Source organism: Chiloscyllium plagiosum, chromosome 4 (genome assembly GCF_004010195.1).
Source record: "Chiloscyllium plagiosum isolate BGI_BamShark_2017 chromosome 4, ASM401019v2, whole genome shotgun sequence".
Classification (NCBI taxonomy): Eukaryota; Metazoa; Chordata; class Chondrichthyes; order Orectolobiformes; family Hemiscylliidae; genus Chiloscyllium; species Chiloscyllium plagiosum.
Genome location: NC_057713.1, coordinates 67,174,940 through 67,192,180, shown reverse-complemented (window position 1 = coordinate 67,192,180; position 17,241 = coordinate 67,174,940). Strand labels below are relative to the sequence as shown.

At 40.1% G+C, this 17,241-nt stretch overlaps 1 protein-coding gene across 11 annotated transcripts in view; it reads right to left on the bottom strand.

Annotated features, from left to right (window-relative positions):
• LOC122549101 (lipoxygenase homology domain-containing protein 1-like) overlaps positions 1-17,241 on the bottom strand; it is a 344,896-nt gene that overhangs the window by 72,297 nt on the left and 255,358 nt on the right. For 8 of the 11 annotated variants that reach the window (XM_043688351.1, XM_043688353.1, XM_043688355.1 and 5 more), the window contains one exon: positions 217-436. The exons of 2 other annotated variants lie outside the window; for them this stretch is intronic. In XM_043688351.1, coding sequence (XP_043544286.1) covers positions 217-436 — 220 coding nt within the window. Of the gene's footprint in view, positions 1-216; positions 437-3,181; positions 3,458-17,241 lie in introns of those variants that run through there. One more of the 11 variants, XM_043688360.1, reaches the window with a different exon arrangement.

The window sequence follows — 17,241 nt, the reverse complement described above, 5'->3', positions numbered from 1 at the left end:
AAGGGATTCATGCCTACCTACCAGGCCCATTGCCCATAGGAGGGAACATTTTTTCTTTATTTCTTCATTCTTCTGCCTTTATATTCTATGTTTTGATTCATTTTTCTATGTTTTAAGAAGGCGCCCATGGTAGCAACACTTTTCACTGTATTTTGTAACAAAATATGCATGACAATAAATCAAATCAAATCAAATGTAACAAACAGAGACACTCACCTGGAAGGTGCTTTTCTCCTGGTTTGGCAATAGGAAATTCCCTCCATACATCTCCATCATCCTGATTGTCATCTAGCCAACGGTTTACAGGAAGACAGATAACCCGTCCTGTATTAAACTCCTTCAGCTTTACTTCTTCTAGAAACCAGCCAGGTTTATTTGAACTATTGTCATGCCCTATGCGAATTTTATATATCTCTCCGAGATCAACTAAAATAATCTGAACAAACAAAAAAAGTTGTGCCTCAAAAAGGATTCAGTTCTATATATTTAAGGCAGTATCTGTCACTACTTATAATGATATTTGAAGTAAGAAAATGCTACTAGAAGAATATCTTTCATAAAGTGGATTCATAAACTGTGTGTTAGAGCTAACCATGACTGAACGGCACAAAATGGCAAATGGAATGCAGCAAAACCTGGCTGACCGTAGTTAGAGTGTGGGGGAAAATATTTGCTTAATGGAGTCTCACCAAGTAGCACAAAAGCAGCTCTGTAAGAATCAGGGTTACTGGCTGAGATAGAATGTACAGCTGTAATTGGTTACATAGATAAGAACATTTCACACTAATTAATTGTTCCTCTTGAATTATTTACTCAACTGTTACAATATTAAGAGTAGGTTTTAGTGAAAATCCTTCAGCTAATCATAGATATAGATTCTGAACTAGTTTTGGATCTACGTCTATACAAAAGCATTGGAGAAAAAAATTCAAACCAGTTTCAGGCAGTAGAAGTGACCCCCGCCACCCCCCTCCCCCCCCACCACTTATCATTACAGGGACGGTAGAGATTATCAGACATTGGAAACACAACTTGTTAGCTAAAGAATTCTAACATTTGGTGTAACCACATAACTTTGTTGGTACTGATCAAAAGTCAATATTCTTTTATATTGTCTGTAATGAGAAATTTAAAAGTTCCTGATCTAATTAATTGGCAGTTCTGGCAAATGTTACTTGAATTCAATATTCATTGTCATAAGTCCCAAGAAGAAAGATAAGAAAGTTTATGAAAACATTATGATCATGGGTGGATCCCACCAACCTGTCCATCTCTTTATTGTTCAGTGGTCTTAATTGAAAATACATTGAAATTGACTGTGTGGGATGCTGTTTGAGACAGCCAATTACAGAGGAACATCTCAGCACCGCTGACTAATAGCATCAACTGTGTGTGTGTGTGGGGGGGGGGGGTTGGGGAGGGTCGGTGTTGAGAGTCTTTTTTGCTGTATACTGTAACTGTGCTATAAATTAGACAAATAAAGGTCACCTGAATCAACCACCAGACCCAGATTCCCATGGAACAGTATGAGAGCTAACACTATGGTAAAAGATGTTGAGTTTGAAAGTACAGGCTCGACGTTTGATAAAATGTAAGTGTGGAGCAGTTTTCAAAATTGTTGCTCCTAAACCATGCAAGTAGTAATGTGTTTCTACACTCAAACAAGGACCATACTTTTAAAAAAAAATTGGACACATAAAAAAGGTTGGTAGGATTGAGCAGAGTAAACATGGCTGAAGATGTAACCAGCACAAAATATAAGGGAATCTAATTTATGTGGTGCAGTCTCAGATTAAGAAATAGGTAATTTAGGACTGAGATGAGGGGCATTCCTTCACTCGAATGTTGGTGAATCTTTGGAATTCTCCACCAGTTAGGGCTGTCGACACTCGGTCACTAAGTATTTTCAAGAAAGAAACTGACAGATTTCTAGATATTAATGATGCCAAGGAACATTGGACAGTGCAGAAGAATGGCTTTGAGGTGGGAGGTCAATCACGCTTTTGCTGAATGGCTCAGGGAGTGAATGGCTTATTCCTGCTCACTTTGAGGCAATTGGTGAAAAGTTTTTTTGTTAATGAAATATCCTTTACATTAGAATTTTCAGTATCATTATTGCACTTATTGGAGGCAATCTTGTAAAGGAAACAATCAAAACATGTTGCAGATGTAGTATAACTGCACTTGGTAGATCATTTTGTGGTACCTTCAACTAATGACAATCCCCAATGAACAGTTGCAACAATCCAAAAGACAGATATAATATTCTAGGTCAAGCCAGGAACAAACTAAGCTGAAAGTACAATGCATTTTTTTCAGGTTTTACATATTGATGTAAATATCAGTGTGCTTTTATTTGCAAGTCATTGAAAAAAAACAGCATTCTCCTATATCTTCTGGTGACAGGCATTGAACAAAATAGATTGAAAATAACTTGGCCAATCTTCTGGATCGCACTATAACTTTGGAAGTGGCTGTGCCCATCTCAAATAAGCATGCTGTTTTGGAAAATGTACGGGATGACGGATTGTCAGGGGCATGTAGCACTGACAGCCAGGTTTCTGGTACGGAGATGAGCTTTAATGTACTGAGGGGTACGTCGGATTCCAAGTGATCAATTGTGATAGGGGACTGCCTAGTTAGAGGCACGGACAGACAATTCTATGGCTGACAGCAAGACATCAGAATGGTATATTGTCTCCCTGGAACCAGGAGCATAAATATCGCAGAAGAGGTGATGACTATTCTCAAAGGAGACTGGGACCAGCAGGAGGCCATTCTTCACATTGGAACTAATAACATAAGAAGTGAAAAGGGTGAGATTCTGTGAAGAGAATTTAGGAAGTTAAGCAGGAATTTAAAAAGTAGGTCCTTGAAGGTAGCAAAATCTGGAATACTCCCAGTGCCATGAGCTAGTGAGGGTAAGAACAGGAGGATAGAGCAGATGAATGCATGGCTGAGGAGCTGGTGCAGGGGAGAAAGATTCACATTTTTAGATCATTGGAATGTGTCCTGGGGTAGAAGTGAACTATATAAGACAACAAAGTCAAAAATTACATAACACCAGGTTATAGTCCAACTGGTTTATTTGGAAGCACTAGCTTTCAGAGCGCTGCTCCTTCATCAGGTGGTTGAGGAATATAAGATCGTGAGACACCGAATTTATAGCAAACGTTTACAGTGTGATGCAACTGAGATGATATATAGAAAAAGACCTGGATTGTTTATTAAGTCTCTCATCTTTTAGAATGGCAATGTTGGCAGGTAAAAGGAAAGCTTGAAAATAGGAAGACTTCAAAAATTACATAACGAGAGTCCAGAGGCAGTGTGTTCCTGTTAGGGTTGGTTGGTGCAGGGAATGCTGGATGATTAGACAAATTGAGGCTTTGGTCAAGAATAACAAGGAATCATACATCAGATATAGATGCGTCCGATATACCAGAAATCGAGTGATTCCCTAGAAGAGTGTAAAAGCAGTATCAGCATTCTTAACATGGAAATTAGGAGGACAAAAATGAGACATGAGATAGCTTTGGCAAATAGGGTTAAGGAGAATCCAAAAGGATTCTGCAAATATATTGAGGACAACAGGGTAACTAAGGACGGAATAGGAGGCCACTAAAAGATCAGCAAGAACAGAGCAGGACTTATACATTTAATGGTAAGGTCCTGTGGAGTGTTGCTGAGCAAAGAGACCTTGGAATGCAGGTTCATGATCCCTTAAAAGTAGTGTCGCAGGTAGATAGGATAGTGAAGGAGGGATTTGGTAAGCTTGCCTTTATTGGTCAGTACATTGAGTAAAGGAGTTAGGAGGTTGTGTTGTGGCTATACAGGATATTGATTAGGCCATTTTTGGAACATTGTGTGCAATTCTGGTCTCTCTGCTGTAGGAAAGATGTTGTGAAGCTTTAAAGGATTAGGAAAAGATTTACAAGATATTGCGAGGTTTGAGCTATAGGGAGATGCTGAATCGGGTGGGGCTATTTTCCCTGGAGCATTGGGAGGCTGAGAGAATACCATATAGACATTTATAAAATCATGATGGTCCTGAATAAGGTAAATAGACAAGGTCTTTTTCCAGGGGTAGATGAGTCCAAAACTAGAGGGCATAAGTTTAGGGTGACAGGGGAAAGATTTAAAAGAGACCTAACAGGCAACTTTTTCCCGCAGAGCGTCATGTGTGTATGGAATGAGCTGCCAGAGGAAGCGGTGAAGGCTGGTAAGATTACAAAATTTAAAAGGCATCTGAGTGGGAAGTCTTTGCTAAATTTTCAGTCTGACACAAGGGTGGACTTAGAAACAGGCAGATATGGAAATGCGCGCTTGGACTTAGTGACATCCCTGTTAGCATCACTTTGGACCATTTTCCCAGATGGAGGCTATTAACAAAGGCTATTACCAATTCGCAAGTGATCAGCTGCCTGGAGGCAGCCTCCAACAATAGATATAGGGATGCCATTATTCTGGATAAGTTTTGAAGTCCTAACAGTGTACCATGTTATAGCTGTGTTGTGCAGATAGACACTTTCCCTTCCATTATTGTGGCTTGAGCACTGAGGTAAGTTGTAAAATAATACATGATTTAAAATTGAAGTCTTAGAATCATATAGTGCAGCAAAGGCACTTCAGCCCATTGAGTCTGCACTGACATAACTACAACTGAAGGGGCGTTAATCCCAATTTCCTGCACTTGTCCCATATCGTAGAACGTTATATTTCAAATGCATTTCAAAATATTTTTTGAATGTATTCCACATTCCCACTACCCACTGACTGAAAAAGGTTTTTTTTCTCAAATCCCCTGTGGATCTCTTGCCCCTTACCCTAAAACTATGCCTCCTCATGATTGACCCTTCAACTAAGGGGAATAAGCTGTTCTCTATTCACTCTGTTCATACCCCTCATAACCTTTTACATCTCAATCGTATCACCCCTCAGGATTTGCTTCTCTAAAGAAACTAATCCAAGCCCATCTAGTCTTTCCTTATATCTCTATTTCTCCATCCCATGTAACCTCCTGATGGATCTCTTCTATAACCACTCCAGTGCTTTCACATCCTTCACGTAGTGAGTTGACCAGAATGGCACAAAAAACTCCAGTTGTGGTCTAACCAATAATCTGTACAACTCCAACATTACATCCTTGCTCCTCAACTCTGTGCCACAACATGCCTTCTTAACAATCCTATTCGCGTGCTCTGCTGACTTCAGGGATCTGGGAATAATTGACCCAAACAAAGCTGCCTTAACCTGAACTCTTGGCTGCTGTTCCGTTTCAGCTTGAGGCACTTCAGCTTTGAGAGCCAACCCATCATTCATAATTAGACAGTGAGCCTACCTTTGGCCATCAGTTAGCTAATTCAAGCAAGTGGTCAGCTGCCTGGTGATTGTTGTGATCTTGGTGATCGTTTCTGAATGAATATGAGGTCAAGACCCCCATTTAACTCTAATGTTGGCATCCTGGCCAAAACCAAAATTCTTGCCCCTATTCTCATGACTTACTGATATACTCAGCTATAAACAAAGACTACTAGATGAATAGAATAAATCATTGCATCATTGCAATTTCTAATATAAGCATTCAGCAGCATGTCACAATATTGTGTTATGAAGATTTGGGTGTACTGTATCTTTAAGAGAGTTAAAAGCTAGCAAAAACTACCTGACAGCACCAAGTGTTCTGAAAAAATAATGTAACATTTATGGGGTAGCACTGTGGCTCAGTGGTTAGCACTGCTGCCTCACAGCACCCAGGAACTGGGGTCGAGTCGAGCCTAAGGCAACTGTGTGGAGTTTGCACATTCTCTCCGTATCTGCATGGGTTTCCTCCGGGTACTCCGGTTTCCTCACACAATCCAAAGATGTGCGGGTTAAGTGAATTGGCCATGCTAAATTGCCCATAGTGGAGGTTATTAGTCAGGAGTAACTATAGGGTAGGGCAATGGATCTGGGTGGGTTACTCTTCGGAGGGTCAGTGTGGACTTGTTGGGCCGAAGGACATATATCCACACTGTAGGGATTCTGATTCCGATTTGGTTGAAGAACTTGATTAGCTGGTTGCTTGGAGACAAAAAAAAATTCAAATTTGACCAGTAAGTTTAAATTATACCTCAAAGTACCCACCTCCAATGAAGTTTGAATTGAGTATATTGACACAATCTGATGCTTTGGAGTTATAAGACTGGAGAAAGTTGAACAGTTGAGAGGAGAACTACCAAGGTACCAACATGTAAAGACTGCCTGAAAAATAGCTCTCTTAAAGATATCTTTATTGATCAGTAACCTATGAAGCAGAATCCTGAAGAAGAAGAAAAGAAGACAGGAATACAGAGGAAAACCGAAATGTGCCTAGTTTTGAGATAAGGAGTTTTGTTCTGTAAATCTTATCTGAGAGTTTTATCAGCCTATTTTGGGGAAGGGAAGGTGAAAGATAGGTTAGAGGAAGGAGTTGTAAATACTGTTAGTTAATTATTCTCTGTTATACTTTAAGAAATAAAGCTGTTACTTTTAATTTAACTAGTTCTTGTCCTATTGAATTTTCACAGACTGCTGCATGGGATAAATCTTGTCTTTGTTGCTGGTTTAAAAAAAGCAGGAGGGTTTACCCCATGTCATAACAATTGTGATATCTTCTAGATAATAAACACAATAAAAAATATTATGTTAAATATTTTAAGAAATATTTTGAATGGGAGAAATACTCTGAATTAGCTATCTCTAACTGAAGCCTTGCTTGATGAGAAGGAAGCTAGAGAATTAAATACAATGGCCAACATACTGATTTGTAACATCTACCAGTTCCAGTTGTTAAAATTAATAATGAGTAAAGAAAACCAGAGCATAACCTAATCTTGTTACAATTATGCACCTCTTTCCTGAGGCATTTCTTTGCCTTATCAATGCACAGGAACTAACAAACAGAAAAAAAGAGCTCTTTTTATTGAAAATTTCCAACTTACTACAAATGCTTCAGGCCAATCGACACAGAACACTCTGAGCGAGTTTTGGAGAAGATTTGTAGCTCACGTTAAGGTTCTGGATGTAGGTTTGCTCGCTGAGCTGAAAGCGAATCTTCCAGCTCAGAGAGCAAGCCTCCATCCAGAACAGAAAACTCTGCTCAGATTTTGACAGCTGTGTTGATCTCCACCACAGCAGCTTAGGCAATTCATAATATTTGAAATGAAAGAACCCACAACATTTTAAAATTGAGTCAATTCACCCTACCTGTGGATCCTTCAAAGATATTTCAGAACCACGTATGGCCCAAAGGGGCACAGCAAGCATTACTTAAATCCACTCATTAATTGTTGAGATATATACGGACAAACAAAGAAAAAGGGCAGAAACATTACCTCTGCCCACTTTCAGTGGCATGTATAGTAGGCTGGAAAATACTGCACCATCAGCACAAGTTTTTATGTTTACATTTTAAAGGTCAACACATTTCAAGCTTTATGCAAAAGTGCCATTTTCAGAATTATGTTCTGCAGTAATGGTTCACTCACTTTGGGTCTGCAGCAGTTCAAATAACCCAGTTTGTTTTTAGCAAGAGGAATGTTGTACTTAAGGAAACAAACTGCTCATTGCTCCAGCAGTAGGGTGACTAGATTTAAAATGAGGGCACCAAAACAAAATTGCATCATGTGCACAATCAAAAAAGCTCTTTACTTCTGCACATTGTTGTTAAGTGTATGGATGACAATGACAATGCACATTAATTTCAGCAATACTGCTCAATGGTCCTGACTGCAGTGCCATAAGTGATTAATCACACTCAAAGCTACACTCACTACCCACTCCAATTTGATCATAAAGTAGGCCATCTCCTTGAACTATGGTAACAGTAGATTTAAGCATGATGCTGTCGGGTAGAAAATTACAAAACTTTGAATGATGATGGAACAGTAGGATGGTATGTGATTTCAAGGGGAATGTCAAGGTGATTGAGTATCAATGACATTCCTGCTCTGTTTCTTATTTGGGTTAAACATACAGGGAACAGAGGAACACAGGAGGTCATTCAGCCTCCCAAGCTTACACAGTTATTCAATATGGTAATGGCTCATCAACCACTTCAGTGACTTTTTCATACAATGTCATATCCAAGACTAATGTTCCAGGGACATAGGATCAAATCCCACTATGGTAGATGGCTAACTTTGAATGCAATAAAAATATGAAATCAAAATCAAGCCTTTGAATGGCATGGGCATTAATACAAAAGTTGAGGGAGATGTTTGACATTTTATGAATATACGAACAAGGAACAAGAATGGGCCACTCAGCATTTTGAGCCTGCTCTACTGTTCAATAAGTTCATGGGTGATAGGATTTTAACCTCAACACTACATCCCAGCATGCCCCTGATAATGCTTCATCTTTTTGGTAATCTTGAAGAAGAAATTAATCTCAACCCTCAGAGGAAAAAAATGTTTCCTCATCTGTTTTAAATAGGTGAAAGTGAGGACTGCAGATGCTGGAGATTAGAGTCAAGATTAGAGTGGTGCTGGAAATGCACAGCAGGTCAGGCAGCATCTGAGGATCCTGATGAAGAGCTCCTGCCTGTAACGTCGATTTTGCTGCTCCTCGGATGCTGCCCGACCTGCTGTGAATTTCCAGCACCATTCTAATCTTGACTGTTTTAAATAGGTGCCCACTTTAAAACTATGTCCCCTTGTTCTAGTTTTTCCCTCAAGAGGAAATATCCATCAAACAAGTCTCCTCAGGATCTTATATGTTTCAATTAAAGCACTGCTGCTTTTTCTAAATTCCAAAGGATACAGGCCTAGCCTGTCTTGCCTTTACTCATATGCTCATTCCAGGTATTAGTCTATTAAATCTTGAAACTAACACCAAAGCATTCCAGATGCAGTCTCACCAATGTCCTGTATAACTGAATCATAAGGTCCCTACTCTTGCATTTAATTCCTTTTGCAATAAAATATACCTTTCCTGATTATTTGCTGTACCTGCATACTAACATTTTGGGATTCAGGTACTAGGAGACCCACTTTTCTTGGAGATAACTTGCATCCTTCTCAATGAAGACAGATACAAAGTAATATTTTAACCTCATTGCTATTTATCTGTTCTACATCATAAATTCTTTTGACTTTGCCCATAATGGCCAACATTTGAATTAGTCAAACGTTTCCTTTTTATGTACCTATAGATGCCTTTCTTGGCCATTTTTATGTTTTTTGCTAATTTACATTTATTCCATTCCCCCTTTCTTTAATCAGCTTCTTGGCCTCCTTTGAAATACTGTAAAATCCGCTCAATCATCAAGTTTATTATTCTTTCTGACAACTATGTAGACCTTTTCATTAACCTTATTCAAACCTAACTTCTGTGTTAGCCATGCTTGAATGTCATGATGGCAGAAATTTGCTGGAATACATGTGTTTTATACAAAGCAAATAGAACAATGACAACATCCCAATGATTGAAAGGGTGGATATCAAATCCAATGACAAAGGTGTGCAGATGCACACATTTTACATTGCATGATTTATTTGGAGCATTGTTACAGTTGTACTCATCTGTTATGGACTGGGTATGTGATCATATACCTGGTTGAGATTTGCACATGAATTTGGGACTTTGAATAGTCAGGTGAACCATTGGTCTCAGAGTATTTACCATTCTTCTCTCACAGTCATGGTGTTAAAATCACTGGTCTAATTAAGGTGCTGGTCAACAGTGAACCAATAAATACTGATGGTGGATTCACTGTAGAAAAAAAAGCCACAACTCTGGCATTGTGGAAGAAGGAAAGACATTGATATATAATTGAAAGACAGTCAGGCACAGGACACTGATCTGAAGAGCTCTTTAAGTGATAACTTGATGATATGAGTGTTGGCTTAGAATGAGGATGATTTTTCAGGTGCAAGGTATAACTTGAGCTGTCATCCATATTCATGCCTGGGAGAGTAATAGTGAGGGGCAGGTGATGTAACATGTATCAGCTGTTAATAGATTTTTTAAAAATGTCCATCAAAACAAAGAAAAAATGAGCAGGTATAGGCCATTTGGACTTTAAAGCTTGCACTATCTTTGTATGCAATTGATCAGGTACTCTGATCCCACGTTTTCCCCCATACCCTTTGATTCTTTTAGCCTTAAGAAGTAGGACCCCTCAAGGACCAAAGTGGACATGTATGTGTAGAACCACAGGAGATGAACGAGGTCTTCAATGAATACTTTTCCTCTATGTTTACTGTGAAGAAAGACATGAAGACTTGAGATCTTGGGGAACTTAGTGGTCACATCTTGGGGACAGTCCATATCACAGTAGGGGAAGTGTTGGATGTATTAGAATGTATGAAAGTGGATAAATCTGCTGGTCCTGACCAGATATATCCAAGAACTCTGCAAGAGACTAGAGAAGAAATTATGGAGGCCCTGCCTGATATTTTTGCATCATCGTTAGACAAGGGTGAGGTCCTGGAGGACTGGAGGTTAGCAAATGCTGTGCCCTTATTCAAGAAGGGCTGCAAAGAAAAACCTGGGAACTATAGAACAGTAAGCCTAACATCTGTGGTAGTTAAGTTACTTGAGAAGATTCTGAGGGATAAAATATACATGCATTTGAAAAGATATGGTTTGACAAGGAATAGTCAGCACGGCATTATGCGTGGGAGATCATGCCACACAAAGAGTTCTTTGATGAAGTGACCAGTAAGGTTGACAAGAGCCAGGCGATAGACATAGCCTATATGAATTTCAGTAAGCCCTTTAAAAGGGCTCCATATGGTAGGCTGCTCCAGAAGGTTAGATGGCATGGAGTACAGGGGGAGCTGGAAAATTGGGTACATAACTGGCTTGATGGTCGGAAGTAGAAGGTAATAGTGGAAGAGACAAAGTGGGATCAGAATACTGATCAATAGCATACACGGCAGTGCAAGGTTGAAGGTCCAAATGGCCTACACCTGCTCCTTTTTTCTTTGTTTCAATGGAAATTTTTTAAAACTCTATTAACAGCTGATATATGTTACATCACCTGCCCCTCACTATGACTAGTGGTGTGACTCAGGGGTCAGTGCTGTGCCCATTACAGTTTGTTATCTATATCAATGATTTGTATGAGAATGTACAAGACATGCTTAGTAAGTTTGGTATACAATAGACAGTATCGTGGACAGTGAGGAAGGTTTTCAGAAATTGCAGCAGGATCTTGATCAGCTAGGGAAGCGGACCGAGAAATGGCAAATGGAGTTTAACATAGATAAGTGTGAGGTCTTGCATTGTGGAAAGTCAAAACAAGGTAGGAGTTTCATGGTGAATGGTAGGAGTCCTTAAGGAGTGTAGTGGAACAGAGGGACCTTGGAGTTCAGGTAAATAGTTCTCTGAAAGTGGAGTCACAGGTAGACAGGGCAGTGAAGAATGTTTTTGGCACAGTGGCCTTCATCAGTCAGTGCATTGAGTATAAATGCTGGGAAGTTATGTTGTACAAGACATTGGTGAGGCTGCACCTGGAGTATTATGTTCAATTTTGGTCACCTTGCTGTAGGTAAGATGTTATTGAACTGGAAAGAATGCAGAAGAAATTTACAATGATGTTGCCAGGACTCAACCGTCTGAGTTAAAGGGAGAGGTTGGACAAGCTTTTTCTTTAGCGCATGGGAGACTGGGGAATTAGGGGGTGGGGGTCATCTTATAGAAGTGTATAAGATCATGTGAAGCATGGGTAGAGTGAATGCATTCACTCTTTTTGCCAGAGTTGGAGAATCGAGGACTAGAAGGCATCAGCTTAACATTAGAGGGGAAAGAATAAAAGGGAACCTGAGGGGCAACGTTTTTTATACAGAGGGTGATACACATATGGAGTGAGCTGCCAGCAGAAGTGTCTGAAGAGGGTACATTAACAATATTTAAATTGCATTTGGACAAATACATGGATAGGAAAGTATTAGAAAATAATGGGCCAAGTGCAGGGAAATGGGGTTAGCGTGGATGGACATTTTGGTCAGCATGAACCAGTTTGGGCAAAAGGTCCTGTCTCCATCCTGTAGACTCTATGACTCTAATAATATTGTGAATTGGAACCAGGGCCAAGTGGATCTCATTAATTATGAGATCCTTGATTGGGGTTAAACTGGACTAATGAGGGAGTCCTGTCTGGTAGGTATAAATGGGAGATTGAAACAGACTCCTCAATCTGGAGACTGACTTAGAAAAAAAAAATTAAAATAAACTGGAGATGCAGAAGGTCCCCTGAGTCTAGGAACTGACTTGAAGCTGGTTGGTTGGAGCCAGTGTACAGTGCACATTCAAATAAAGGGGGTCTTCATGATGGGATAACATCCTTTGTGCAATTATTTCAGGTAAATAATACAGAGGAGGCAAAAATAAAAAGTTTTGAGTAATGGATTGGAAATTCAGCTCAAATAGGGAAAGCCATTTTTAAAAACAAAACTATGTTGGAAAAATCACTAGCAGCTGGTCAATGAATAGTTTGAACACAAAAAAAGATGGACAGGAGATTCAGAAGGTCTCCCTCGTCTAGGGACCGGCTTTGAGCTGGCTGGTCAAAGCAAATGTACTGTGCACACGTAAATAAAGGGTGACTTGGTGACAGGATACCGACTCCTGTGCAGTTAATTCAGTGGCAACGAGCGAAAACAATATGTGCCTGAGGAGAATTCACTCACAACAGTTGCCTTTGAGTTGGGGTAAACATTTCTGACATCATGCCTTGTCTTTGGAAGCTTGACTCAATTCATTCTGCTGAAGACTGGGCAGGTATGTGGAAAGTATGTGATTTTTTCCGAGCTAATGACATTGGGCAGATGAAAAGCAACAAGTAATCCTTTAGACTGCTTATGGACTTGCAGCATTTTCGGTTAATAGGAGCTATACTTTCCCTGAGGCACCAGATATGAAAGCCTTTCAAGAGTTAACAGATTTAGTTAAGGAATATTATGAACCCAAACCTTCTCTAATTCTGGGACACTACTGGTTTTATTCAGCTGCTTGAGAACCAGAGGAATTCGTACCTCGATTTTTGATGATCTTAAGACGACTAGCAGAGTCATGTAATTTTGGGTTAACCCTGAATGAGATTTTGAAAGACCATTTTGCATGTGGAATTAATGAGGTAATCATGCAAAACTGCCAATTAGATAAAGCCCAACTGGACTTCAAACAGGTACTACAACTGTCTTTGTCATTAGAAAATACGGCAAGTGGAGTGTTGCAGCTACAGGGCATCCCAGAGGAAGTGGACACCCTCACCTCTCTAATTGAGTTTGGGGAACACCACTTGAGTATAGGGAATTGCACAGCCTCACGCAGAGCATATCCTGAGCAGAGGGACCCTAAACCAGTCCACAGCAAAACCCCACAACAAAGCCGAGTCTCAGCCAAGTGGCTAAGAGGTTCTTCAGGATCTATACTGGCAAGCCATTTTAGTTGCTGCTGGTTTGTGGACTTGACACAGCAAAGGACCCCTACAAAATCTGACTTGAGTAAGAAAATTCATAGGCCAGTGTCCAGGAGAATGCACATGCTGGAAAGTCCACTTTAATGTGAGTTGCAACAGTTAAATTGATTGGCAAAATCCAAATCAGAACCAATTAAAATAAATGTCTGGTTGCTATGTCAGTTAAAGCAGTCATAGCCCATTGGAGGAATGCCCAACAGTGTTGAAAACAGGTCCATGACCTTCTCCACTTTTTCAACCTAAGTGACACCATCTTCTTTCTGATATGCACACCCACTACTTCTGCTACTTTCCACCAAGGTTCATTCTCTATCACTCTTAATGTTGCCTACAACCTCTTCCCCAATGACTTTTACACACTCCAACTTTCAACACCACTAATGCTGCATGTCCTCTATGCTGCCTACTCACATGCGGACACCTTCCCAGATGTACCGAAAATAACAGCTTTGCCACCCATTTTCATTTCCCACAATACAGGCCTCCCTCTTATTCTTGAAGAAAATCAGCTTGCAATAGGCAGAAAAATTTAAGATCGGTGGTGAAATGTCCCACATTCAGCTCCTCAACCCTCAAGGTGGGGGAGAGCCAGACTCTAACTGCTCTGAGCAAGTTCTCGATGGTTATAAGAAGCTGTCCTTCACTAACGTGCCAGAATCCTGCCTCAGGCGACTGACTGTGTGGAGTTTGCACATTCTCCCCGTGTCTGCGTGGGATTCCTCCGGGTGCTCCGGTTTCCTCCCACATTCCAAAAATGTGCAAGTTAGGTGAATTGGCCAGGCTAAATTGCCCCTAGTGTTAGGTAAGGGGTAAATGTAGGGGTATGGGTGGGTTGCACTTCGGCGGGTCGGTGTGGACTTGTTGGGCCGAAGGGCCTGTTTCCACACTGTAACGTAATCTAATCTAAAAAAAATCCCATGTGCAAAGAATATCCTCCTAGACTTGACTCAGGCCTGCTGATAGCTATGACAAGCTTCCTGGCTTCATATCTATGTGAAATGGTAAACCTAGACAATAATTCTACATATCTGATATCTCTGGCTGAGGGGCAAAGTGAAAGAATGTAAATCAAGGCAATGCTATGAGCATTGAGGTAGACTCAAAGTGAGTGAACACTACGACAGCAAGCAAAGAACATAGAAATACAGCCTGATTTAGACTGTGAACTAAGTGTGTGACCTTCAGTGCACAATGTCCTTGCTGCAGCATTATAATGAGAATTATCACAGTGGTCCAACATGCAACATTAAAGTTCAGAATCATTCTGTAAATGGATTGAAGATGTGCAATATGAGTTTTTGGAGGCTGGCTCATTTCAGATGCTAATGTCAATGTGGTGTACTTATGACCAATGTTGAGGGAATGTGCCTGGGATGTCGCAACATTGTTTTCAACATGGATGTTGTTAACAACAAGCAGTGAGGTGAATTCATCAGACAGCTGTTTTAATTTCTTCCCTGAGTTTCCCTCCTAGCTTGTTTTGAGAGTTTGGTGAAATGGGAGATTGACTTAATAATGTGTTGTGCCATTAACCTTGTGTTGTGCCATTATTAAGGCACTTAATAAGCAACAATCCCCATTAACTAGCATCTCATCACTGTCTAGTGAGAATCTTACCATGCCACCTGTGAGCTGCAAAGTGGCTTAGTGGTTAGCACTGTTGCCTCACAGTGCCAAGGGCCCAGGTTCAATTCTACCCTTGGGTGACTTTCTGTGTGGAATTTGCACATTCTCCCTGTGTCTATGTGGGTTTCCTACCACAGTCCAAAGATGTGCAGGATTGGCCATGGTAAATTGCCCATTGTGTCCAGGGATGTGTAGGCTAAGTGAGATAGCCACGGAAATGCAGGATGATAGGGTAGGGGGAGTTGGTTTGTGTGGGATGCTCTTCAGATGGTTGATGTGGACTCAAGAGCTGAATGGCCTGCTTCCAAACCGTAGGGATTCTATTCAATTCTAAAATCATAAAAAGTGGAGCGAGATGAGCCCTTTGCGCTTGATGCATCCACACATCTCATTCTAATGCAGACACCTGTAACATTTTGCTCATTGTAGTTGAATTTTTTTTTAGAAAAGACCATTAAAGCTGGAAATGTTTTCTATTCCCGAAATCATATATTCTGAACAGCTTTAAGGAGGGTAGAATGACCAGCATTTTGTCTATTTGTGTCCATCAGAATTCTCCTATCAATACAGATAAATGAACCTCAAACTCTACTTTGGTGTAATTAAATAGGGCAAAGTGACAATGTTAAAAATTTCCATACTATTGCCCTACATACAATTTCAAATAAATTCTACCAACATTGAGGTATGCCAGTGAGACAATTCAGTCTGTGCCATAAAGCAGAGAAGACCAAACATAATTAATGAGGCCATCTTTATAGAAAGATGAGAAACTTTGCTGAATGTCAATTTTAGTATATTGTGCTTTAGAATTTCCCTGAAGACATTTCATTTATAGAAAGTACCCGAGAAGTACTTGCATTCTGAGGAACATCATGTCATATGCCACTAAACAGAATACAGTCCCCTTATCTGTACTATGGTCTCCAATATTTAAAAGCATTTACCAACTTCATCTCCAACTTTTTGTGCTTTTATTTTAATATGTTATATATTTCAAAAAATAGAAATAGCTTATTTTAAAGGCATCAAGGGGTATAGGAGGAAAATAGAAATATGACATTGAGATAAAGGATCAGCCACGATCATATTGAATGGTGGAGCAAGTTCAAAAGGCTGAATAGCCTATTTCTGCTCCTACTTCCTATGTTTCTATGTTAACAATCTCTTGTGCAGAACCTTATCATTGATATTCCTTTCTCCATCAAGTTAATCATTTCCTCAAAAAATATTTTATCTATTGTAGAACTGTCTATGTATACTACACTGTTTTCTCCCTTAGCATTTATTTTACTTCTTTTAAAAAAAAGTTTTCTCCATTGAAAGATTTTCAGATTTTCTTGTAGCAATGACATTTAGACCTCATCCTATACAGTAGCAACAACGACACAGAACTATACCAATTGCTTAAATAAATCCTGATTAGCCATATAAAGTTCAGAATATTAGTCAATCTCATCCCTAAGTTCTAAATGAACACAGTGGTCACCCTCTGAGTCACCTGCCAATAGAGTAACTGAAGACATGTTGCTGATTTTCAAAACTATATCCATCAGTCACGAAGTTCCATGATTACTGTGTACTCCATACTTCTACTTTAGCCCCACTGTGAACCTTGTGCTCTGTTACAAAGTTGCTACATATATTTTTGCCTGGCTGACATACCAGTGTCATAGAGTCATAGAGATGTACAGCATGGAAACAGACCCTTCGGTCCAATCTGTCCATGCCAACCAGATATCCCAACCCAATCTAGTTCCACCTGCCAGCACCCGGCCCATATCCCTCCAAACCCTTCCTATTCATATACCCATCCAAATGCCTCTTAAATGTTGCAATTGTACCAGCCTCCACCAATTCTCTGGCAGCTCATTCCATACACGTACTACCCTCCGTGTGAAAAAGTTGCCCCTTAGGTCCCTTTTATATCTTTCGCTTCTCACCCTAAACCTATGCCCTCTAGTTCTGGACTCCCCAACCCCAAATAGACTTTGTCTATTTATCCTATCTATACCCCTCATAATTTTTTAAACTCTATAAGGTCACCCCTCAGCCTCTGACACTCCAGGGAAAACAGCCCCAGCCTGTTCAACCTCTCCCTATAGCTCAAATCCTCCAACCCTGGCAACATCCTTGTAAATCTTTTCTGAACCCTTTCAAGTTTCACA